Source organism: Pinus tabuliformis, chromosome X, assembly GCF_031772625.1.
Source record: "Pinus tabuliformis cultivar Carrire ecotype Pingquan chromosome X, CPIR1, whole genome shotgun sequence".
NCBI classification, from domain to species: domain Eukaryota; kingdom Viridiplantae; phylum Streptophyta; class Pinopsida; order Pinales; family Pinaceae; genus Pinus; species Pinus tabuliformis.
In genome coordinates, this window is record NC_142308.1 from 1,255,928,516 (window position 1) to 1,255,955,918 (window position 27,403).

Genomic DNA, 27,403 nt, shown 5'->3' on the forward strand with positions numbered 1-27,403 from the left:
AGACGCAGAGATAGCACCAGGAGGATCAGCGCAGTAGCCGGAGAGAGGGACGCAGAAGCAACCAAGGGTTCATGCAAAGCCAGCCAGGGCTCACGCAGAGGCAGCCAGGAGCTGCGCAATACCTCAGAGGGCCAGCGTGGGTGACACAGAGGGCCAGAGGACTGACGCGGTGCCTCCAGAGGTTAACGCAAGCCAAGCTAGAGTAACGCTAGGCTGACGTTGGGCCAGAGAGAGGTTGACGCTGGGGTTTCGTGGGGCAGATTGGAGCTGTGGAGCTGCCGGAGCATTTATTCAGGGTTTCAGCTGAAATATCTGCTTCCGAGTAGAGATGTACTACTACCGAGATTTTTCTCTGTTGGGTGAGCCGGATTTGGCACCCAGATTATATTCTGAAACTACTTAATAAATCAAACCCTCAGATAGCTGCACCGGTTTTCTCGCATTGGGTTTTTCCGGGGATATTAGTCCAAAAACAACGATGTCACTTGCATGCTTGTTTCTATTTCCTTTAGTTGATGATCTGTAATGTGTTGAACATGTACTTGTATTTATTCCCAGTATTTACATGGTAAATAACTTGTTAATTAACAGGACAAGTAGGTAGGAATAAATCAATAAAGTGCATGAAGGGTTTCTAACGTGTCAGATTTAGAAATTCCAACAGTTTTTGCAACCAGTGGTTCAACTTCAGAGCATTGATCTCGTTGTGGTATGGCTTGATATCGACTTTTGCTTCCATTTTAAACAAGGATTGATTCACGGCACTCGAACCTGGTTGATCTATTCTAGGTTCTTTCCTCAACTAGTTCTTTGTTTCTTCCCGATCTCCCAATCCCCTTTCTAATTTGTCCTCTGCATTTGAACCCCCATCTTCTCCAAATATCTCAAGCTTATTGCTCAGGGCTGCCATGTGGAGGTTTACATTGTCATTTATATTTGCGACTTGTTGTTCCAGCCGTGAAAACCTCACCTCTGCAGGATTAACAAATTCGTCGGCCATGATTAAGGTTCTACGACTTTTGTTCTTGCCGATCTAGATCCCCTGCAAATCTCCACAAAATACCCAAAGAAACCTGCTCTGATACCTATATGATCCGTAAACTGTTGTAGATATTCCACTGGACAATTTGTCACAACATATCTGATAATATTATATTAGAAATATGAAATTCTACACTATTACAGTTTTATTAAATCACTAGATTTGTAGATTTTACTGTAATTAGTGGATGCATGCGAATGGAAATTACGCAGAAAAGAGAAAACGACCAAATAAAAAGCTCACACGCACATAAGACACAAGATATGCTCTGGGAAACCTTTTCGGGAGAAAATCTCGGTGGAAGGTGAGGCCGCTTCGCTCTCTCTCTGACTAGAAATATGGTTGCAGGTACAAAGAAGTATGGCCTATGGCCGGTGGGCTACTACAATGCACAAATCCTCTTTGTGTGCTCTACCTCCTATTTCTCTTGGCTATTTTCGCTCAGCGATGGAACAAATGCACTCGAAAGAATGGAATGTTTTTTCCTCCTAGTGGCCCAATTATAACACAGCCCGATAGCGTACTAGTGATTAAGTTTGACTACATCAACCCTTAACTAGAGTTACAATATAGACTCTTCTAGAGTCGTTTACACCATAATCATGTGGCTAGCCCTTTTTTCCATGAATAATGGGGACCGACGCAACATCCTCCCGAACTATAGGTGCAAAAACAGGAAGGTCAACTTCTGAGTGGCATAACTTTTGCATACGGACTCTGATTGATGCGCTTCCTGTGTTGTTGGAAAGATCTTTGTGTGTAGAACAACATGGAAAGGTGTTAGGCTGAAAAATATTGTTTGATGCCTCAAAACACTCCCGGAAGGTTTCAGACCCTGTTTTGCCAAACAGGGTCCCACCAGTAAGACGGTCTCATGCACTGATTGCTCCACTTTTTCCACTCTGAATGCATCGAGATGGACGAAAAACAATATAATGATCCAATCCGGATCATCACTGATTTCTCATTACTAATTTTTGGAGGAACTCTAATTTCCATCCCACGAAGACACCCACAAACGGGCAATGTTTTGATTAGTGATATGAGAAGCACCGAAAATCTAATAATGACGACACAGAATAATTACCAGTGCGTTGTGTTGAGGCCACTTTGTTGAAGGTGCAATGTTGATAATGGTTTCCCATTGAGCCATGGATTTATTCACATGTTAAGCCATGTCAGACATACCATTTTTTTCCTCGAGGGCGGTGGAACGATACCCGAAAAGGCCCCACAATCTACCTAGGATGGATTGGGAATGGCTTGGATGTCCCCAAGTTCCTGATAACATCACGGAAAAAATGGGGATGTTCCCAACCCCTGTAAAAGTCCCCGGAAAGCCAGAATGTCAAGTACGAGGGATTTTTTGGCGGGGATGCATCCCCATACAACATAGAAATAACTTAAGTAATTAGAGATAAAGAACACGGGATCCATATATGTCAAGCCATTGCAGCCATACCATTGGAACAAAACAGATTGAAAACTAGTAATCCAATTCAAAAATAAGAAATGAAATAGCATGGCAGTTTCAAGATAAGTAACCATAGCTTTACCATTTTAAGAAAAAAAATCAAACAATGACTAAAACCCATCATCTATAATTGCAATTATATTATCTTTATTTACATTGTTCTGAAAGTTAACCATCCCTATATTTGAATATATTTCAGACTAAGTATATATTAACCAGCAGTGTTTCTATAACTCTGGGACAACTTAATGATCAGAAGCATCCAGATTCCAAACAAAAAAGAACAAGATCAGCAATGGAAAAAGTTAGTTCAAAAGACAACATACATGATATTAATAGCTAGCATACATATTTCATATTCTCAAAGGGAGAGTTGCACTTACAGCAATTGCAGATGCCCCAAGACCTGGTCGCTCTCGGGGGTTCTTGCGTGAGTATTTTCTCAAGTACAAGAAAGCAGCATAGTACCAAAGTGGTGGAAAAACAAAGCCCAAAAGAAAACTGCCAACAATATTCAACATGAATTTGATTAACTTCACTATCTGCACATTTTACAATAAAAAGGAAAGACAAAAGGAGGTACTTCTAGAAAAGCACGGAAATCCATTTCATTAATCTTCTGATGGCTGATTCTCGGTGTGACAATGAAACTGAAATAAAAGCATTTTGACTGAAAACCAATCAATCACTGGTGCATTCTCTTCTGTTTATATTTGTTTTCCTATGCAAACACTTTATTAACTTAACAGCCACATTCTTTTTTATATATAAATTATTTCTGCAAAGTATATTAAAAATAAATTAGCAAAACATCAAAGTATTTGAACAAGCCAAGTATTTTCTTATTTGTGATTCCTGAGCTCATCTTCCATGGCAGATTTTTCCTGCCACTCCTCTGTTGAATGTGTTGCAATAGATTCATATTAAGATATCAGGCAGGTGTTTTGGCCTCCTTATCAGTGATCAAACTATAAAACTTCTCATGGCATTTGAGATGTAGATTTATTTATGAAATAACACAAAATTAAAGAGCTGAACAGTCCTTATCAACCCTGATTATAAAATACAATATAATGGTGGAAATGTAAAAGACAATGCATTTGTACCAAAGCAAAAACCACCAACTAGCAGTAAATATAAATTGCCAAGAAAATGTACCAGCTTCCAATATCAGACAAAAATGCAACAATTTAATTAGCCACATCTGGTTTAAAGTGCTCAAATAGATGTCTGGTGCTGAAAATGATTTCACCCATACTATGCAGATTGGAAGGAGCCTGTACATCTTTCATTAGAAAACCATTGAAAATACAATTACATTTTTGCAGTTTTAAACCCAGCAATAATATTTACAACATGACTATTTCTAACCAATTTTCCAATAAAATCTTCAGCATGAAAACTGCTGGAGGCACAAACATTGAACTCCAACTTATATTAATGTATTTATATCATGTAGCTTTATATTAATATATATTAATGCTACTGGTTATATGTGTGTTTGTGAGAGAGAGGGAGAGAGAGAGAGAGACCAATATAACATTTAGGGGATAAGCTTATAAAGGTTCGATGGTCAAATCACCATAACCAACAAAGGGTGCTATTTAATGATGCACTGAAGGTTGAGTAACTTGAGAGAGTGGTACCTCTGTAATGTGGGTAGAGTAACTTGGGCTCCCATGTTGTACCCACTGCAGCATCACATTAATATATTGCTATTTCTTATTTCTCCAAATAAATCGCCGAGGAATGTGTTATGTATGCACCCAAATAAATTTCTACATGGCATCAGAGCATGGTACAGATCCTAGAGTCTGTGAATCAAAAGTCTCTAGTGTTATTTAAATTTGGCATAAAGAAAGACAATTTGACATCAACACCAAGGTAATGTTTTGCACAAAGCCAAAATAAAGTGTATTTGTTTTATTCAATTGTCATTCATGTAAAAGTTCTGCATGGAGTCTACAACAATTATTCCTGCAGATGGCAACATTCAGGTTACAACAGATTCTGTGGTTTTTCGGCAGCCTATGTGTCAGTGTTTCCAGTCACAGAAGCTCATATTGAAATGGCACGTTATTGTGAAATATTACCATGACTCCAGCAAATTTTCAGTGGCAATAAAACATCAAAATTGCTAACAGCAGCATCATGTGTCCATATTAATCATGCCACAGCAAGTACATGAACCAGAGCCCTAGGGAGACTACCCAAATTACATATGCACTCTCAAGTTATTCAGCTCTCAATACATTATTATATAGCACCCTATGTTAATCATGGTGGTTTAACCACCTAACTAATAACCTTAAACACTAAAATATGATATTAGTCACATATTATTAACCACTAACATTAATGTCTACTAACATAAGTTACATTATATAAAAGACATTAATAAGTTGGATCTCAATGTTTGCTCTTTCAACAGTTTCTATGCTGAAGATTTATTGTGAAATTGGTTAGATATAGTCGCGTTGTAGATTTTAATGCCAGGCCTCGAGACTGCAAAACGGTAGATGTAATTTCAAAGGAATTTCAAAAAAGCACTAGAAATATAATGTACAGAGACTCGTTACAACCTGTAGACAAGATAAAATAATTTTATTTGATGTATAAGAGTATAGGTGAAATCATCACCAGCACCAGACCGTCTTCTTGGACTCCCCCTTCTCTTATGAAAGAGGTCCAGGTGCTTAATTGAAAACCTATGCAGAAGCTCATGCCCTCATTAAAGGTCTTCCATTGGTATCAATTATTAAATTAGTCGGCTAAGTGAGTAGGTGATATGCAGTAATCTTCAGCTTAATCACCCTTGGCAGAATGGTATCTCAAATCCAAAAAGGGGGCAGACAGGATCAAAGAAAGATTCAGAGCTATCCACTATTATAATTAGAAGTATTCAAATGAGTTTACCTCCGATTCCCTGCTTATTCTTGTTCATCTTCCAAGCCATTCTTCATTACTTGAAAAGTTGATGATTTAGTTTATATTTATAGGTATTTTTTGAATATTGTTGGGCTGCTTTTTAGGGATTTAAAGGTCGAAGGGTATCAAAGACATGACACATATTATCAAAAACAGCCAAGGCATGTTGACAGTATCATTCCGTACTGTACGGAAAATACACTGAATGTCATAGTGCTACCAAATTTGCATACAACAAATGCCAATTCGGCAAAATTTGAACCACACATCCCACTAACCAACAATGCAGTATATACTGGAAGTTGGTACACAGGTTTTAATGACAATTTCAAACATAACATGAATATCATAACTTGGCATCAATATCTTGAACTTCGGAGGGTAGAGTTATCATATAGTGTTGGAAAATGTAACTAGGTTCAGTCTTCATAATTATACTTGAAGTCAAAATGTAATATACTTGTCAAACGAAAAGCAAAAAGAATTTTATATTATTGAAATTGGCGAAAAGCATGGGTTCATGCTTGGGACATGTATAGGTCAAGCCTCCATTGTAGGCTTTAGGTCAAAGTCGATATGTTTGGTCAAAGACACCTCCATCAAGTATCCTATTGGCTTCAATAAGATCATTATCAAGTTGGCTACAATTAACTGAACTCAAGTCAGCCTCAACATAAATGAAGACACAACTGTTCGTGTAGTCATGTCGTCTCATTTATTATGGACAAACTACTATATATACCAGCCTAAGGCCTTCGCTCAAATGAGAAGTTCGGACAGGAATTTCAGAGGATATTTTTCAGTGTCACTACAGGAGCTCAGATGATCTTGGTGCTGCCACAGAAGGTCGGATCTCTGAGATTATCACAGACTACAGTGAATTGTTTTCAGTGCTATTACACAGTGAGAACGTTCGGATTACCTCTGAGATGAAGTTCAGATATCACAGTAAGGGAGTAACACTGTTTCGGTACCACAACAGTGAGAAGGGTCAACATTAAGGGTATAACTACAGTGATAATGATTCGGTCTGAGGTTAAGGGTATAACAACAGTGATAAGGGCTCAGTATTACAACAGTGATAAGGGCTCGGTATTACAACAGTGAAGATCTCAGTGCAATCTCTGTCCCAATGTAATTACAGTGATGAGTGAGAAGGATTCGATGTCTTCACAGTAAGAAGTGTTGATGTCTTGGTGCGAACTCAGTGGCAAGTATTCGATGAAAACTCAGTGACAAGAATTCAGTGACATGGATGCAAACACAGTGAAAGAAGGATGACTTGATGGAGGTAGTCTCGAGTCTATGTTCTAAGGGCCTTGGTCGTCTCATTTGGAATCTACTGAAGGAAGAACTTTGACTGGGTTTTCCCCTAGAGTGGGGTTTTGCCCTGGCAGTGTGACTACATCTTGTGTCCTCTTCTATTTGTTGATTGGCATTAGTCTTGATGATAAAAAAATATAAATTGAAAGAACTAATAATAATAACGAAAACGTCACAAGATAATGTCATAATCAGGGAAATCATTTAACTGCCACCTCTATGGATTTCCAACATATAGAATGTCCATAATGGCCAAGACAAAACCCCTGTTCCTTGTGAGGTAAAACTCTGTGCCCATGAATCAATCCCAAAGATTACTAATTTATTATACAGTGCACTGTGTGCATGAACTTTCTGGGGAGTACCATAAGCTAAAATGAGCCAACCTGCATTTGTAGAAAATTTACATTCTGCAAAGAAGCTCTTCAGAGAAACAAGCAATACAAGGGGCACGATTCAATCAATAGGGACATTTTCCTTGTGCAGAGTACATGTCTACAGGAAGGTTGCCTACTTCCTACTTCCACATTGTCTATATTTAACTGCGACGATCAAGGTAGTTCGAAATGAAAACTATTACTAAAGCCACAAAAAAAGTTAATCGAGGAAAATATGAAATCAAAGGTATACACTGGTGTTCGAAAACATTGATACAATAATGATATTTGCTAACTGCATTTATAGTTGAATTGATAAACAGACTTGCATTTACAGCACTTATAGAGCTGCTGCTTTGGGCCTACAATTTGCAGATTTTACTGAGAAAAGATCAAAAATAACTATGTATGTACTAAAGAATGGACCTCACATTTGAATTGGTCTCTGAAACTACTCTGTGTGCAACTGCTAAAATACAACACGCATTTGACAAATGGGGAGCAAAACAATAAGTTCATGCCAAACAGGATATGACAAAACTCAAGCTGCAGAGTGTAGAAATTTAACCAGCAAAAGCTAAAAAATGAACTTTAAAAATGACTGCAAAAATGAGGTTGCATCTGTGAATCTCAACAAGTCTTCACATTTCAACAAATATTGATGCACAAGTCCCTCTGACTGAAACATACTGTTTTGAACCTGTCCTCAGTGTCAACCAGATCAGCAGCCCAATCTGGGCCAGGCCATTATTACCAGATTCTCTCCTTCAGGCCTCAAGCAATTGTAAAGTCACTGCTCATGGCTTCCGTGCTCCTCCCAAGGTCACTCTCAGGACCTTTCAACCCTGGACACTCTCCAGATGACATCATCAGACAGTGTACTGGTACCTTCGAAGTTCTCAGTGACAGATGCAGCAGCAAATATTTACTTCCTCGTGTCACCTTACATACATAGTAGATCTTCCTTCCACTCTCTTGTTTTCCATCCTTCTTTTTTGATGTCCTACTAATTTCAAGTATTTCTTTTGTTTTCTGCTTTCAGAGTAGCCTCGGCCACTCCAACAAGCTTAGTATCACCGAGTGTACTTACTAGTCCCATCAACCCATTTTTTTGGTCATTCATTGGACATTATTAGCAATTATCTTGTCTTATCTACTAATATATGGTTTCTTCAAAACCAAGGGGTTAGTTCAACTGGTTGTCACCAATGTCAGTAAGCATTTGACTACTTCCATGCTGGCAAGTGCCCAATTCAAATCCCCTTGGGTTAGGTCAACTAGTGTATGCTGACAGGTTTACCATATTTCATCCACAAATGTGGGGAAGCATACGTTGGGTTTCCCTGCAAGGTTTTCTGTGAAGGAATTTCCTGGGAAAAAAGAAGAATATAGTTTCTTCAGAAAATGCTGTTATGTTTCAAGGCACCAAAATTGTGACTTCTTTGGCAGCAGTAAGAGAGAAAAGGAAAAGCATGCTTGAGACTTGAATACTTCAGAGAATTAACACCTTGGTCTTCTATAATCATCTTCCTGATCCAAGGGATGATTATAAATGTTTTTCTTTGAGTTCCATCAAGAATATTACAATCATTTTATAGAAGCTGAAGCATCAAAAGGAAGACAATCTGTAGAATAGATAGATCTTGAGAATATCAACGCATCAAAGAGCCATAACTAGATTTTGAGATTATCTATAAGCTCAATTTTTTCCTTATTCTTATTTTGTCAGGATGCTATATTTAACAAGGCATCCTGAATCAGTATATTTTAAAAACTTATTTTACTTGAAGGATAAAATCCCCATAATTTCCAAAAGATCTAATCAATAAATAAAATATTGGCACACTTGAGGTACTATTATTACATAACAGCCTAGAGAATTTATCACAAAATAGGGTAGCTGAAGGATATATTTCTTAAATCTACCATCTGCCCAAGACATGTTGTCAATGGGGAGGCCTTGGGTCACAGGTTCAAAGCTGGTCATGTGCCTTGACATGACCAGCCATTATAGTGGCTGATGATTGAGCCACCCTCCAACCAGGTATTCCAGGTAAGATGGGCAGATACCACAAGGTTTTCCTTTTTAAAAAAATATTTCTTGAAGCTACCTTAAATGACTAGATAGAATGTCTGAAACCAAATCCTATTGACTCTAGCATTTGCTGTCAGTGACACACTCTTTGATATTGGTTTGCAAATAAAAAAATTAGAAAAATGTGTATAAAACCTCTATTATTGAGTGTCAGGCTCTGCTGACCCAATGTCAAAGACAACAATGTCACTTTTCCACACTAGAAAATATTCAAAGACTACAAATCAGAAAAAACTGCCAGAAAAATTTAGGTTTTGATTGTCAGACTCCTTTTCATGTATTCTTTCACACACAAAAATGAAATAGCAAGAAATGTTTCATTCAATAAAGGTTTTGAGGAATTAACTTACGTAAACCAGCCAATTCCACAGCCAAAGCAAGGAAGTGGTTCATCATACAGTCCACCATAAAGATACGGCTCTACCAAATACTCATCACTGTTACTTCTGATCAACGTATACTTCCCTTGATCTGGCTTCGCAGCTGTTTCTTTATGCACAACTCCTGGATCAATATTCAAACAAGGCAATATTTTCAATTTTTCCAACTCATCTGTGCACAGTTATCAGTAAAGGCTACTATCGAGAAGCACACAACATATTTTTAACGTCCATATTTTTAACATCGCAACAATATCCAGGAAACTCAGCAAAGTGTGGTGCCATAAATACATGTAACCATTAAGAAGTTACTGGTTAAGAAAAATATGTCGTTGTTGCATACCGTTTTGTTTCAAAAAAATTCAAGCTTTTAAAAAGGTAGATTCTCAAAAGAAGAAATAGAATCAATGTGTCATAAGTTCATAACAAATGATATTCTCGACTGTTATCCAGCTCATATGAAAGCTGTTGCTTTGATTGTTATTGCAGATATATCTGTCCCTTGATGTTATCAGAACAGTTATTTTAATCACCAACTGAAGTTTTAGATTCAAAGGTAAATGTGCCATGGGGATTTTAAACAGTTTGTCTTACTTCTACATTTATGAAATACAAAAAATATTTCTAGGTAAATGTAAAGTCCTCTCCAAATTGATGAGTGAAAGCTGTTGCTTTGATTGTTATTGCAGATATATCTGTCCCTTGAAGTTATCAGAACACTTATTTTAACCACCAACTCAAGTTTTAGATTCAAAGGTAAATGTGCCATGGGGATTTTAAACAGTTTGTCTCACTTCTACATTTATGAAATACAAAAAATATTTCTAGGTAAATGTAAATTCCTCTCCAAATTGATGAGCTAATAGAGGACGAAATAGCCTATCTGGCCAAATAGGCTATAGTCTTGATAAAGGGGTAAAAACCCAATTTTTCCTATGTTGGGGCAACATTGGGCAAAAGTTGGGTCGGCTGGGGCAAAAAACCCAAAATTGGGGGTTGCACCCACAACCCCTCACATTTTGGAGCCCATGGAAAAATATATAAATAGAGAAGAGTTGAAATCAAATGGATCATCATTGTTTTGGATCAAATACATCTGATTTCTGAGCTATAGCTCTGAGGGTTTTAAAACCCCTTTCCTTCCTACTAATACCGGTGGTGAAAGATTCCACCATATTTAGCAAATTTATCTGTGTTTATTTTCTATTTGTTCTGGCAAACAGGGAGATATCTATCTAGCAAATAGTGGAATTCTGGTGAAGATCTGAGGGAAATATGTGGCAAATTCATCCAATAGACCAAAACAATTCTAGAGGGAGAACACCAAAATTATTCTGGATTGTGCAGATTTGTCCTGAAACCAAACAGTAGCATATCTCATCCAATAGGCTGAGACTCTCTGAAGCAAGGCAGCCAAATATTATTCCGAGGTAATGTGAACTTATCTGAGGCATAAAGCAACCATTTGTTGAAGCAGATTGAAACCTTCATAGGGTATGCTACAGTGGTGAAACGCGAGAAGTTGGGCTAGTGTCGCTAGTTGTGATGATGATGACGAGATATTTCCAAGTGGTGGAACCTCCCTTGCTAAGAGGGAATGTTGATTTGTGTATCTTGGGAGGTACTCCCACACCCTAGGGTACAAGGGTTTGGGAGAAGTTTAACCCAAATGGATTTTGTGGGCAAGTGTACCCAAGCAGTGGGTTTTGCACCCAAAGTTGTGGGCACGAAACCAAGAGGTGTTTTGGATGGTTTGATCATTGAGGGCAGGTAGGGCACCCTCGAAGGACTAAGGGGCACCAAAGGCACTATTGTTGGCATTTGAGTGTAATTGTGATCGTGATTTTAGACTCAAACCAAATTCTTGTGTGTTGTGGAAAAATCAACACCTTGAAGTATTTTTGAAGCAGATTTAATTACATCCCGAGGCAAACGAAACATACAAACCCTTCTTGTAGTATTTCTGGAGTAGTCACGTCCTCAATTCAGTGACGCAAAGTGTGGTTCTCCTACAGGGATCTATTTTAGAATTCAAATAGATGGATCTATTCCTCAGATAGTAGAATTAGCAAATTAATTCCAGTTCATGTATTGTTAGTAGGGTTTCAAGCAAGTATTGGATTTGATATAATGTTGCTTGAATATTGGTTGTTGGATCATCAAACTTTTCAATGTGAATTTTGAAGTTATTGCCCACTATTGTTATTGAAATAAATTGTTAATTTTATGAGAAATGCTTCTTGTTGTATGAATGCATTAAGTTTTGTTGGAAAACCCTAGGCAAAATAAGAAGCCCTAGGAAGAAAAATTGCCCTAGGACACTACAGTAGAAAGGGGTGTCGATTCAGATTTCTAAATTAGATATTTAGCCATCCAGTATATTGTTGAAACTTGAGACACTTTTTTATGCACTAAGAGTGTAGAAAATCCACGAAATTATGATCTACTAAATATGAGCAATCTAAAATATAATCTGTTCTCTACTGCCTTGTCTCACAACTCGCGCTCACAAGACAATGATCAAATGGTGCCTTCATTCCTCCTTATAAGCACTTCAATTAGGCTATTACTGACAAGTTCTATTTGAGGAAAGTCGAATTGTTGATTGACTAGTTAACAAAGATTGTGTTAACTCATCCTTCCTATAATTTAGGAGTCTGACTCAATCAACTTATCCTTTACCCAAAAATAACTCGCACTGGAAACCAATAAACTCGGCCTTCCACTAATCAGCACTAGTCCATTGCTTCTTGCACTCCTAACTTTTAGGAATTTTCTCTAAAATTTTAGGAATCAACTCCTAACTCATAGGAACTCGTGCATGCTCAAGGAAAAACTTCTTGTGGTTCCTTTGATTAAGGCACAAATCAAGGAACTCTTTCTCACTAACATTTTCAACACACCCTCTTAGAGAGAAAGGTGTTCCTGGGAGAACCTCATCCACCTAGATCTGTCTCCAACACTACCACGTTCTCCACTACTACATTTGCTCCCTCTGAACTAAAAGACTTCCTTACTTTCTTCTATGGAACCTGATTTGAAAACTTGTTCTTTCCCACCATGCTCTGCGGTTCCCTCACTTCTCTATTCTAAGCACTTCCTGCTTTGCTACTCAAGGTTGCTCCCTCTGACGGCATGCATCTCCAGCTCCACAATCTGTCACTATCAGTGAACACAGCTCCTTTAGGTGACTAATCTTTGGCCCAAATAGTCTTCCCTCCAACTGCTCCTTTGTCCATCAAGGATGCCAAATCATAGGGTCTTCAACTTGTCCATTACTTGCCTCGTTGTTGCTCCACAAAAGACAAGTCTTAGGGTAATGTAGATTGCCACTCTCGCTGTAGAAGTCCATCTCTACATAGTGAACTACGATCGAATAATAAGCCCTCTTGGCTGCTTCCTTTGTCCCTTCAAGGATCAACCCTGAGCTTCAACAATTTTTCCACTCCAACCAGATTTGATGTCCTTCTCAAATGTTGGACTTAGGGCACCAAAGACACCTTCTAACTGCCCCCCAAACAATACATAATATGTCCACCAAAATTGTCTTAATTCTAGACTCAAACACATAGCAAAATCATCAACTACATAAGGACATACATATCTGAGAATGTATCCTCCTTTTTACTACTTGAACCTCTTCGGCCTGTGCACTTCCTTATGAATTCTGGTCCTCTAGTTAGGGCACCCTATGGCACTACAGGCATGCTCCTACTTGGCCGAATTTCCCTTCTATCCCTGCGCAATTCCCATCTTAGAGACCATGCCTCCTGTGTTGTTCCTTTATAGGTGTTTCTGCCCCCGACGTAGGTCTGCTCCAAGACAAAACCATGCCCAGATCTGCTCCTAATAGGGCTCTGCCTTCCTGAACAAAATCGAGATACTGCGGCCTCTTCCACGGAAAATTACCACTCCTAGAACATGCACAGAATTGCCATTAAAACTACCAGCAAGTTCCTCTAACTACGCCTGCTCCAACACAAAAAGAAAACTCGTCTTTCTCTCTTTCGACAAACTGCTATAGAGGTTGCGGCTCTCCTAACTCAAATGTCCTTGAAGATTTGCATTGGTGTTGTTCTTAAATCTGTTCTAAGAGCCTGACTCAATCAACTCGTCCTTTACCCAAAATAACTCGCACTGAAAGCCAATAAACTCGGCCTTCCACTAATTAGCACTAGTCAACTTCTTCTTCCACTCGTAACTTTTAGGAAGCCCTAAATTTTAGGAATTTGTTCTACTTTTTAGGAATTAACTCCTAACTCATAGGAACTCATGCATGCTCAAGGAAAAACTCATTGTGCTTCCTTTGGTTAAGACACAAATCAAGGAACTCTTTCTCACTAACATTTTCAATAGAGAGTCAGGGGTACATTAAATTCTTGGGCATGATGGCATCCATCAATTAGAGAGGAGTAAGGCCCACCTACTACTAAAGACCAATTCTCCCTCAACCTAAAACATGCCTAACAATATTGAAAATAGCATTCAACATATTGTTTACTTTGTTACAGCTATCAGTTACTTTGTTACAGATGTTGGTTAGTAACTAAAAGAAAATTAAGTTATTATAAGAAGGTCATCAACCCCACCCTAGAAGATCAAAAGTATCTCTCTATTTTAACTAGCTCAAAGAAGAAAATTAATATAGCAAAGATTAGAACGAATTCTCATGAGCTCCATAGTGAAACCATTGTTTTACAAAACGGCCGAATCGACTCCGACTCGGCCGAGTCGAACCGAGTCAAAGGCCTGGGGAGTGACTCGGCCAGCTACCCGGTTCGGTTGACCGAGTCACATATGACTCGGCCGGGTAGCTGGCCGAGTCACTCCCCAAATCACAATATAAGTGTTATTACTGAAGGTGAAGATTTGCTGAAGGTGTATAGTGTTATTACTGTTGCCAAAGTTTCACGGTCATAGTCACATATCAAAGTAAAGGTTGTCTCGTTGTCAATACTAATAGGTCACTGTCTCACAATATAGAAGTCACTGGTGTCAATAGGGTGACTGCTAGTGCTAATGCTGTCACATACCAAGGGCATTGTGATGTCATGTAGATCAATGGTATTGTCTAAAGGTAATGTCAACATGAACATCCAGTCATACATCCATGCAATGCATCTATATCATGTCAACTTTATTATATACTACCATACTATTGATAGTGTCATTGTCATTGTACTCAGAACTTACTCCTGTAGAGTTGTAGTGACTGTGAAACCAGGGCATTGATAGTGACTACGGTAGAGTCAATATTTAGACCTAAACCTTCACATGTGATGGATCAAAAGTTACAGAAGAGAAGGCTGCATCTTCTGTCTATCACAGTATGGACAATAATGTTTATGAAAATACTCATATCAACAATACAAACCCTTTCAGAAATTCTGATCAAGGATCCAAAGATCAATGCACATGTATGTGCTCCACCACCATACTGTTACCAAGACTTCTTCAATCACCTTAATGCTGCAAACAATAGGACTGGTTAATTGTGTAACTTTTACATGCTGCTGTAGGATGAAGAGTCACCAACAAAACTGTTAATGCAAACATTGTCATAACCTCAACAGAACTCATACTTAGCATGTGCAATGAACATGGAGATTCAAGCATTTTATGTGACTGCTCAAGATTATAGTTCCAGGTAGCTTCAATGGAGCCACAGATACTTCATAATAGTATAATACATATGTGGTCTAGAAGAAAGGGCCAAGCACCTTCAATAAATTCCAAAATTGTCTTCACCCACTGTGTGTTTGGAAACATGAATGAAAATCTTTAAAATTATGTTTAAAATATTTAAAATTATGTTTTTTAATAAAAAAATAAATATTTAATGTATTTTTTACAACGACCGAGTCATTGAAATCGAGCCGGCCGAGTCATTACCGAGTCGGAGTCGGAGTCGGAGTCGGAGTCGTAAAACATTGAGTGAAATAGGTCGTTGGGCAGTTCCTAAAACGCCATGGACGAAAAGGATCTGCCATATATGTAAGAATAGGAACATCGAGGATGAAAACCACTTCCTCTTAGAGTACCCCGCGTATAACCACATTAGATCTCAGTTTCACAATCTTTGTTACAATACTGACCTTCCTAGCCTTTTACAATGTCAAAATTATAGTGAGCTCGGGAGGCTTCTCTCCAAGCTTTTTGAGCATAGGAATAAAATCTTCAATCAAAATAGATAATTTGTTTCTTTAGGTCCGATAGACCATTATTTGGTCTCAGCGGACGTTAACCATCATCATCATCATCATCATAACTATAATACTCATTGACTTAGCCCGAAAACAATTGACTAATCAAGCTTGGCCAAACTTGCCAATACACAGCAAATTTGATTATATATATATGAATAAGAAAAAGTACACATAAGATAAATTTTGGAGCAAAAGGAAAAAAAATGTACAACAAAGCGCTAAAGGACAACCTGCAACATTTTGTAGAAGTAAAACCAAATTTTGAATTGATCTCATGTGTTGTAATCCTATTTGGGACTTAGATCATCAAGCAATAGTAGTCATAATTAAGAGGGAGTGTTGGAATGTTCGAAATGATCAAATCATTCAGTTATATATATCTATATCTATATATATATATATATATATATATATATAATTAAAAACTGATTTATCTTGTTTATTTTAGGGCATCTCTCAAACGCACTACAAAAGGTTCAAAATGATCGAATCGTTCTGTGTTATATATATAATATATATATATATATATATATATACAAGAGAGAGAGAGAGAGAGAGCGACTTTTGCATGTTTGGTCTCTATATACGATGTACATACCTATATTGTGCATATTTATGGGTAAGGCTCGACTGTTAAGGCCGCCATCACCTTTAGGTGCTCGACCATAAGGACCTTTAGGTGCTCGACTCATAAGGAGAGGATGCGTAAGCAGGCTCGACTGTTAAGGCCGCCATCACCTTTAGGTGCTCGACTGTTAAGGAGAGGGAGAGGGAGAGGAAAAACTTATTGCTAGCCTTGATATTTCTATGCAAAGTCAGACAAGCAATAATTTATATTACAATCACACAGTTTTAGATATTTTAATCTATTACATTATTAAAAAAAATAAAAGAAACAATTATGTTATGCTATATTTTTAACATATTATTTTAATAGCCCACATGTTAAACTTCTTATTTATTTTGAAATTATAATCTTATCTCAAAATTACATATACACTTTCCAGCTGACATTATTTTATATTATTTTTTCAATTAATCTTGAAAAAAAATTAATACTATCTTATAAATAAAGATGCCAAGCATATGTACAAAATCTATACCAAATAATAGGGGCTTCAAACAAAAGTAGAAGTTCAAGAAAGAAACAAAGCCATCTTCAATCTAATACCTTGCTTCCAATGGGATGCTTGTTCAATGTTAAGCTCAAAAGAATAATAAACTTAAACCTCCATAATGGTTTTGTTATCATTGTGGTCAAATGGCATTAGTTTCAAAAGGACAAGCCCAGGTGCAAGTCCCGAACAATTTTGGTAGATACAATAGGATAATGTTATTAATGTCGTACAAATGAACAAAAATAGTAGGCCAATGGGGCTAAGAAGTACAATTAGTGATTACATTGTGAGAGTGCCCTAGATTACATCTGAAGTATACATCAAAGAAAGCAAGATAGATGAACTAGATGTCAATAGAACAGGATGAGGAAGCAGCGAGTGAGAAAGAAAAAGCATCTATTGCCGCCTCGACCACAAAGAAGGCACCAATTCACTCTCCAACGATGTCATTGGAAAGAATGGAGAGCAGTAGAGTTACCCCTAGACAAGGTACCTAAGCCAAAGAAATAATCCGTTTTACACAATGCAGTCCCTAGATGACATAAGATAATTTTATTAATGTCCAACAAATGACCACAAAAGTAGGTCAATGAGACTGAGGAAGAGCACAATCAATATTAATGCAATGTGGGAGTGAGTGCAAGCGCAGCTTCTAGTGTTTCTAGAAGCACTTCCAACAAAAACTATGTAACTTGTTTCTTTCTACTTGTATTATATGTACGTCAACAAGGATAAATATAACTCTATATTTATGCCTTAATGCAACCCTCAAATACCCCAGAATCAGGAGTGCACTGCCCATGCTCCCAGGACTAGGGGTTGCTTGGCAAAACATTTCATGGTGTCCCCTTTTTATGAAATGCAGGGAAACGCACACCAATACATTTCAGTGATGTGAAACACATTTCAAGTATCACATTTCATAATGCCTTCACAGGAGATTGATTGAACAAGTGCACTGCAGTGTGCACTACTTCTACCTAATACTTATTAGGCACCACCTTGTTCTCCAACATGCACCTTGCCCTCTCTACTACAGTATGATTTCTCCTTTCCAGTACTCATTATGCTAGGGAGTGTCTTGAATCCCATATTTTTCACAAAATTCCAGAAATATGTTGTATCCTCGAAGGATCCCATATATCACCGTCCACCAGATCAAGAACAACGTCTACCCTTTAGGCCTTTCCTTCATTGAAATCCAATCAGTGTTGCTTTCCTGCAAGGCAAGCTTCACATGCATCCTCCTGTTCTTGAATCTCTGATAGACCAAACACCATGTTTCTTTTCGTCAGTGAGAGAAAATGGGAATTAAAATGACCATACCTTTTATGCCAAAGGACACTTTATTTAAACCATCGTTGGATATCAAGGCATGTGCTTCGGCAGCTTCATCATCCTACCAGCATGAATACACTCTATTCTTCCACACTAATAACAATATTTACGTTGCTCATTTTTTCTATTACAAAGCATTTGTCAACTTGGACAGTGACATCCAAATGTGGGCTACACTTCGTAATCCATCTGAAAGTAAATTCTTCTCTAAACTAGGAACATAGAGAACATTCATAAATGTCAATGTCTTACCTTTCATTTTAGCTTTTGGACATTGCCCTTTCCTTCAACAAAGTGCTCAACTCCACCAAACACCACAGAGTGAATTGTGTTTTGTCTTGTACAAAATCAACAAACCAATCTTTTGGCTAGTGAAATGTGTTGAAGCTTAAGAATCAACATCCCAAAATGATTCATCACACCTGACACCATTTGCATCCTTCTTTCATACCATGAATGCATATAATGCTTCATTTTATGCTGAGCTAGATTGGGTTGATCTTTCCCAGATTTTTTCCCTTTTCCAAAATAAGGTTCTTGGTTGTGTTGTTCATCCCAATAGCATATGCTTCCTCTTTAGGCTGAACGAGATTGGCTTGATCTTTCCCAGATGTTTTCCATTTTCCAAAATAAGATCATTGGTTGTGTTGTTCATCCCAATGTTATCAGAACCAAACTAGCTCTACCAAACCAACCAGTCCAGTTGGTTCCTGAAGGTTACTAGTCCAAATAATGGTGTTAAACCAAAAATGGCTGGTTTCAAACATAATCAGAAATATTTGCCTGAACTGACCAGATCCGTACTGCACCATATAGTCAGTGCATGGGGCTACTAAACCCCCAAAAAGATTAAAATAAAAAGCAATAAAATCCAGTGTTTTCATTGCCATTGGACAATCTAGTGTGGAGTGTGGTTTGACTCACTGATGCGGCAGGGAATCAGTGAAAATTGCACTAAACTGCCTTAGAATTTACAAAAAAGCAGGGTGCTGTGCACCACAAGGGGGCTGTCGCCCCCATTAATGCCCACAATAGTCCCCAAAACTCAAAAAGCCCTGGAATATCATCTTTGTTTGTGTATTTTGATTCAAATATGGATTACAGTCAATGCTATTTTGGTTATATGCACCCTTATTGCTATATACATGAGAAAATTTTGCATATATGTGTCTAATGGTTTGGATTCACATGGATGTACATGAGTATATAATTTTTTACTAAAATTTGAATATTTTATGTATTCGAGTTTTGTTTATGGTTTAGTAATAGTTCCGGTTTTGGGGGTCAATTGATTTGGTTCAACCCATGACCATTTTTATACATGCTACTTATATAACCTATCTTTCCACAGTAAATATATTTTATAACTTTTCCAAGTTTGCATGTACCCAAAGTTTTGCTACCATCATTTCCATCCTTCTTCCCACTGTTTCCCTTACTCTTAAATTGTGCTGCAAGCGTCGTCTTTGAGGATATGCTCCCACTACCAAATTGTTTCTTCCAGTTATCTTTTTGAAGCAATTTGTTGCAGACTGCCACAACTACTGAAACTTGAGGTCGGTTAATTTTGATTTGACGTTCAATTTTCAAAAGGCAATGGGACACTCTCCGAGGTAACAAGAACCTTGCCTAATTTCCTCCCAATGGCTAGTAGTTTATCTTTTATATCTTTGACTTTTCAGATGTTCCTGAAGTGAATCTCCTTCCAACATATTCATGGAACTAACATGTTTTTAAGAATTTAGGCCTTATGTATAATGCCCCAAGATTGCTTTGTCAACAATGGCTTCGAAATCTTCCTGGTTATAAGTCTCTTTTACCTCTTTACCCATCACCATTCCCAACAAACATCTACATTGAAAATTGTGATCATTCATTGTTTACAGGTACTGAAGTTATGTCCAATAAATCTTTGATTTCCTTGTCATTTCTCACATCAGGCTTCTCACGGACAGGCCATTTAAAATAAAAAACCCAGGCACCACACTATTGATCAAGAACAAAAAACTGAAAATGTAACACCGTAGCCTCAACAAGGGTTACATCTGTTACAGTACATGTTACTGCAAAAACTCAACACTTGTGACCATTATTTAATTTCATCAAAGTCACACTGTTACCGCTGTCAACCCAAACTCATTAATCACAGCCCTACTGTTGTCCCTTCCCGCAAAATTTGCATAGTTCTTTCCGCTAAGCTCAACAAAATTCCAATTTTGAAAAACTTGGTAATTCTAAAAAATCTGAATTGAATTTTGACAACACTGAAAAGTTGTTCAAAAAATCTGACAAAAAAAAAAACAGATCAGTCCACTGTTGTTTCCAATCTGTTCATACTTGTGTGTTGTTCAAGGTCGAAATCCATGCCACAGGCAAACTACCTTGGGACACATGTTGGACCTGTCATAGAGAACACCAATTTGCATTGCTACAGGATCTCTTGTGCATAAATTTTGCACAATTGCAGAGTTTACAGGTACATATGTCTGTCCTGACTCCTTACTCCTGAAACTCTACAGATTGTAGCCTTCCTTTGGCCCAAAAGGTACCCCTCTGAGACTCGCAGCCCTAATATGGCCTCTTGGTTGTCTGTATGCTGATCTTCTACAGCTATAGTGGCTCTTCTGTGGCTCTGCTCCAGCTCTAACATGGCATATTTATTATTTTGTGCCCCTTAATCTCTCTGCAGCTCATCCAATGTCAGAGAAATTGGCCATGTATATGCTTTGATTCTGAGGGTTACAGTCTGCTCCCTGACAGAGCCAAATTGCTGGTTTGTTTGACATTTGTGGCTGTGCATTGTACATTACTCTTCATGTGCACACTTTTCAGAATTCATCACCTCAATGGATCACACCTAAAGGAGTTTCTTTCTCATCACCAATGTTTTAAAACTCCAACTCCGACTTGGCCGAGGGTCGACTCCAACTCTGACTCCGACTCCGACTCGACCCAGCCGGCTCGAGTTCAATGACTCGGTCGTTGTAAAAAATACATTAAATATTTTTTTTTTTAATTTTAAGGATTTTCATTCATGTTTCCAAACACACAGCATCAGAATATAGATAGAAGACAACATATGATGAAAGTAGGCTCATGAATATATCCATTATATCAAAATGGCACCCAGTGCACTGTCCAATAGATACATGATGATGATATAAAGATCAAAACAAAAACACATAACCAAGGAGGGTAGAAATGGCCTCTACAACAAAAGTAAACTATGACCAGTACTACTGGCTACAGTCTACTGCTAAAGGAGCCAAGATCATCTGGATCAACCACTGGTAGCATATCTACATGCTTCATAGTTTGTAACTCATTTTTAATCTTGTACCCTCATCAATCATCTTAGACCATCTCACCAAGATGGATGTTAATAGATGTATTCATGAGAAGAACTACAAAAGCAATTTGTATGTGACACAGATCAAGATATAGGATCCCTAACACCAAAACTTCTGCATCCACATCTACATGCAGTCATGACAAACCCATCTACACCCCATAGAATATTTTGTGGCTATTCTCTAGTTTTAGGATCCCTTGGGGCAACTTCAAGTTTGTTCCCATCAACTTTGTAATATGTATAAAGATAAACTGCCATCTTCCAAGAGAGAATTGCACCTATAAACATTCTAACTAGGATCACATGTCTGATCAGCATTTCAATTTCATGTGCCCTCTTTATTACATGGTTCTCAGATAGTATCATTGTTTACTTAGAAATTCACATTGTTCCTTGAGAACTTTTATACAATGAAGGCAACAGATGTCTTGCTCCATTCTTACAGGAGATTTCATGTTCTTGGCAAAAAGTTCACAACATTAGATCCTATCAAATTGCTAGTGCCGGACTCATCACTTTCTATCTTCAAGCACTAAACGATTCATGCCACAGGAAGTCGTGTGAACAAGTAAACAACCTACAAAAACAGTCAGCTAATGTGGAATTCATATGTCCACCAGCTTTTAACACAAATCTCTTCACCAAAAAGCAAGTAAAAAAAAATCACTGCTTTTTTGAGTTTTCGGGCCGCTGTCACCGAGCTGGCCGAGTAGGCTGGGACTCGGCCGAGCCGGCTCAGTAATAACCCGGCCGTCCGAACTGTTTCAATGGCCAAGTCGACCCGGTGAGGACTTGACTCAAACCCAACTCGGCCAAATCAGTTCCGAGCCGGTCGATTCTTAAAACAGTGCTCATCACCTATATGTGCACAGTCATAACTTCTCTCGTGCAACAACTTTTATTTGTCTAAAGTCTCCAACTTTATAAAAGTATAAATAATTTTACCAATAAATAAATTAGACACTCATCTTCAGTCAGCCTGCCCTTTTCTGCCCAATGTTGGTTTCATTATACTTCAGTCCCTAAGTTCCTTCTTTGTTGCTGGCAGTGCCTTGAATCCCTTCACTGTTCCTCCCCGGATACTTGTCTAGTGTGGCTTTGAAACCATGTCAAAAAATACAGGCAACTACATAAGCAAATAATGCAAGCCAAAATAGGGGAGATAATACCTGAATTAGATATTATTGCAATACATTACATGCTTATTACATTGTTGTATTTATGAGATGGGGGATGTATGCTGACCTTGTTACGTAACTCCCTTTTTTAACTCCGTATTTAACCAGCATAGATCCATCTTAACCCTGGATCTATTAAGCACCAAGAGGCATCAAAAAGACACTGAGGTATTTTAACTCCGTATTTAACCATCATAGATCCATCTTAACCCTCGATCTATTAAGCACCAAGAGGCATCAAAAAGAAACTGAGGTGTATAACTCTCGTTGCTTAAATAATGAAGGGTTAAGATGAACCTACATTGGTTTATTAAATTAATTTATTATTATATTGTGTTTTTCTAATTAATGTATTTTTCCTCATTTCTCTTATGGACCTCCGTTTTTCTTAAATTTTACAAATCTCAACAGTACTAGGCCGCAAAGTGCACTGAGGGACTGTAGAGTGCATCTAGCTTCTATCACTCAAATAACTTACCTAACGCATTAGTACATTATTTTATTGGTGTGTCATGATAAGAGAAGTAGACTATAATAATGAAATTCCTAATTGTTAAAATGACCATTATATTATTTATCCAACATTAATAAACAGATCTACTATACAGAAGTATCCCATCTCTTTATGACATCCAAAATTTTGAATTGAACCCGAAACAAACAAAGGTATTTCTTGATAAGTGTGGCAATCAAACCATGATCAAACATACAACCAAAACTAAAGTTACGACCATATGCATGTTTCCTTGGAGTCTAATTTGACAGAGAAAATCAATAAAATGGGGAGTGACCCTTGCATCATCAAATAGAATTAAAGATAAAATCCAAACACTTGAAAAGAGGCAAGCCAAAAGGACAACAGCATGTTTTGATATTCTAGAAAAACACAATAGACACCCCTTCTAATATACTAGAAGTACAATTGTACATGTGCCAAACTATGACAAAACTATGACAACCACAAATTATGAGTAAACTAACTGTTAACACTAAACCCTAGCTGTTACACTAAACCCAGTGGAAAATGACTGCCATCCGAATACCCAAAAATAAGCTCTATAGAAAAAAAGACAAAAATACAACTAAAGACAACATATGACCCTTGCAATCTACTAGAACTACAATTGTGCATGTGCTAAACCTGAAGTGTGATGCAGTCACTTCCTATCTCTACTTCGGTAACATCATGATAACCACATACTATGACTAAATTAGTTGTTAACATTACTAAACACAATAGAAAATAAATGGCATCCAAATAACCAAAAATAAATGCCATAGAAGGAAATAGAAAAATACAACTAAAGACAAGTGACCACTGATTGCAAAAGTTTCACATCAAAACTACAAAGAAAAAACCAAACGTGCCCTGATTGCAAAGTTTCACATCAAAACTACACAGAAAAAACCAAGCATGTCCGATTGCAAAGTATTTAGTGCTGTAACAATCATTAATTAATTAGGCACATTGTTTCTTCCCCTGATCCAACATGCATAAGTTTATAACTGATGCTAAAAAGAAAGAAACGTTTGCCTCCATTCAGTACATAACAACCAAAGTGAACTTTGTTTGTCTAATCCAATCAGTCCAATAATCGACAAAAACGATGGTTCAATTTCAGTGACAACGACATACAAAGAAACTGAATTGTAATTTCCCTCGTCAAGCAACAAAAAGAAGCATATAAAAGGAAGAGGATATTCAGGTTTGAATATTTCCAACAAACCATTAAGGTTACCTTTCTCCATACTTTCCATTTAAAATTGATATTTTAGACACCAGATTTTACTCCCTAATAGGCTCCTGCAAAAGTCAAAAAGAAAAGAAGATCAAGCTCAGCAATGAATCCCACTCATGTTCTTCTTGAAGACCCTATGGTCTACAAACTCATCTATTTCAAGATGAAAATGCATTGATATGCATACATTTGGAAATTAAACATATCTATTTTTTTAAAAAACACAATTTCTTCACTGTAATGGTAACATCTGTTGTCACCTAGTTGGTAAACATCACAATGAAAAATAACATAACAAATATCATTGTTAATTTTCCACAAACTGCAGACCATACAACTAGTGAGTTTCGTGAAGGAATGACATAAATATCAGTTTCAAGAATGCTATAGTTTCCTTCAAAACTTCTAAAAGAGGTGAATAATAGTTTTTACTGCCTAGGATTAGAGGATGATGAACAGTTTTGTGGCTTAAAAAATTTTCCTCAGTAGGTCCCTCGCGAAATCGAACCCTAGTGGAGCCTGTAGCATCACCCCGCTTTCACCGACCTGGTTGACCTCTCATGGGTTTTGCCGCATGATAGAAACAAATGCCTAAGCTAATAGATTATAATAGTAACAATAATAGTAAATAGTGGTCCATACAGAAAGAAGAGATGGAAGCGGCTGTGACCACAAGAACAGTAGGAAAAACACATTGCTTCTACATATATCATTATTTGAATTTAGTTATTTTTAGTTAGTAAAGTGTCAAAGGCAAAAAAATTCCCAACACGTGAAAATAAAGCAACAATTTACTTCGGGGATTAAGCTGTTACGAATTGGGAAAGTAATTGTTCTTTCCTGGGAGAATTTCAAGGTTCAAGCCTCTCGCGTACTGGCGACTTTCGAGAAATCGAACCCTACTGGGGGCTGTAGCATCGCCCTGCTTTCACCGAGCTGGTTGACCTCTCATGGGTTTTGCCGCGTGATAGAAACAAATGTTTAAGCGAATAGATTATAATAGTAATAATATTAATTAAGCTAATAGATTATAATAGTAATAATAATAATAAATAGTGGTCCATACAGAAAGAAGAGATGGAAGCGATTGTGACCACAAGAACAGTAGGAAAAACACATTGCTTCTGCATTTATCATAATTTGAAACTTAGTTATTTTTAGATAGTGAAGTGCAAGGGCAAAAATTCGCCAAACACGTGAAAATAAAGCAGCAATTTACTTCGGGGATTAGGCTGTCCAATTGGTAAAGTAATTGTTCTTTCATGGGGAATTGCAAGGTTCGAGTCTCTATATCCCCGTGTTAGGTATTTGTAGGGCATTAATGCAGCAGACTTTTCCCACAGATCAATCAAACAAAGGCGTTACAGGGAAGAAAACAATTATTTAACAAAAGAGAAATAGCAGAAAAGACAAATATGTGATACGAAAACGGCTAAATAGAGAAGAAATGTTCAATGAACCTTAATAAGTCACCAATATCAAAAAAAGAAGATGACTGAAAACGGCTAAATAGAGAAGAAATGTTCAATGAACCTTAATGAGTCACCAATATCAAAAAAAGAAGCTGACTGAAAATAAAGAAGGAATCGCCGAAGTTTGAACTAAAAGCAACAGAAAAGAGACAATAGCAGCACTTAACCCGAAATACCTGGTACAACAATAATTAAGAGGCAAGCCGCCGATAAACAAAGCTCAATTTCTGCACAGAATGTTTTTCCAGCAATCTGCATAAGAAAACATAAGGAAATAACATTAGCAACTCGAATTCTCTTTAAAAGAAAAACAGAACACAGAATTTATCATTTTGACCAGAAGCCCGGTTTCTTTACCGAACGTCTGTAGAAGAAAAAAGCAGCAAATAACTTTACCGACTCAAATAGCATCATATATATAACACAGAATTCATCGTTTTCAGAAGAAACCGAAATAAGAATACGAAATTCGTCAGTTTCATCAGAAACCGCACCAGAGAAGAGTTCTTTTAAAGCTATGATAAATGGAAATTGGCCATGGTAGAATTCAACAATTGCACGCAGAAATCATTCGGTTCAGGCCCTGACAATACCTGATATGTGTTTCCCTGCAGATCTGGAGCTGATCTGGATAATCTGTGCACCTGTACCGGAATAATGAAATTAACGCCGAGGGCACAAGGGTTTCACAGGTTGTATAAGTCCCCGTGGGCCGCATGGACCCGACAGCTCTCCCAATTGTGACGCCGACGCCGCCGTCCATGTCATACTTTACACCGTCGCTCGCCGTTAATGGGTTGGCGACTAAGGGACGTCTGGCCCTTTGCCGACACGTCAAATATTTCACAATTCCAATATCACGCTTTTTCAGATAAACTCTCAGATAAGTATTGCATTTTAATATGTCAATATAGTAATGTCATGGTCATCAGCGCCAAACGCCAATTCAATTTAATAATAATATTAATGTTAAATTGTTCTTCGGAAAGGTTTCGTATTAATGCTAATTTGAAACGTTTCATGCGTTAACGCGTTAAGTTGGATTAGAGAGTGATTTTAAATTAAATTATTGCTATAAAATAATTTTAAAAAGTAAAATTGGTATAGAAATTTGATTATTTATATAAGCGAAAAAATAATATTGGTATAGGAATCTGGATATTTATACAAGGATAAAGGTTAGGTTTGATAAAAATATATAAAATTATTAAAGATATTTTAAGGATAAGGGATATTGATTTTTTTATATATCATGTAAGTTAGGTTTAAATTTTTTTAATTTTAGAGTAATACTTAAAATTATTTTTAATTAATTTTATTTTTATTTTTTTTAATTATTTTATATTTAAAAGTATTTGGGAAAAAGTGAAAATCTATTTCT

General features: G+C 37.3%; 1 protein-coding gene across 8 annotated transcripts in view; it reads right to left on the reverse strand.

Moving 5' to 3' along the window:
- The window catches only part of LOC149144548 (large ribosomal subunit protein eL20z-like), a 41,182-nt gene extending 14,410 nt beyond the window's left edge, over positions 1-26,772 (reverse strand). Inside the window, exons 1-5 of one of the 8 annotated variants that reach the window (XM_089449863.1) lie at positions 26,616-26,772; positions 26,199-26,274; positions 24,539-24,615; positions 9,590-9,743; positions 2,900-3,017 (exon numbers count right to left, since the gene is read on the reverse strand). In XM_089449863.1, coding sequence (XP_089305989.1) covers positions 2,900-3,017; positions 9,590-9,743; positions 24,539-24,569 — 303 coding nt within the window. In that variant the 5' untranslated portion in view covers positions 24,570-24,615; positions 26,199-26,274; positions 26,616-26,772. The other 7 variants (XM_089449864.1, XM_089449869.1, XM_089449870.1 and 4 more) reach the window with 7 other exon arrangements.
- Positions 26,773-27,403: the final 631 nt, after the last annotated feature.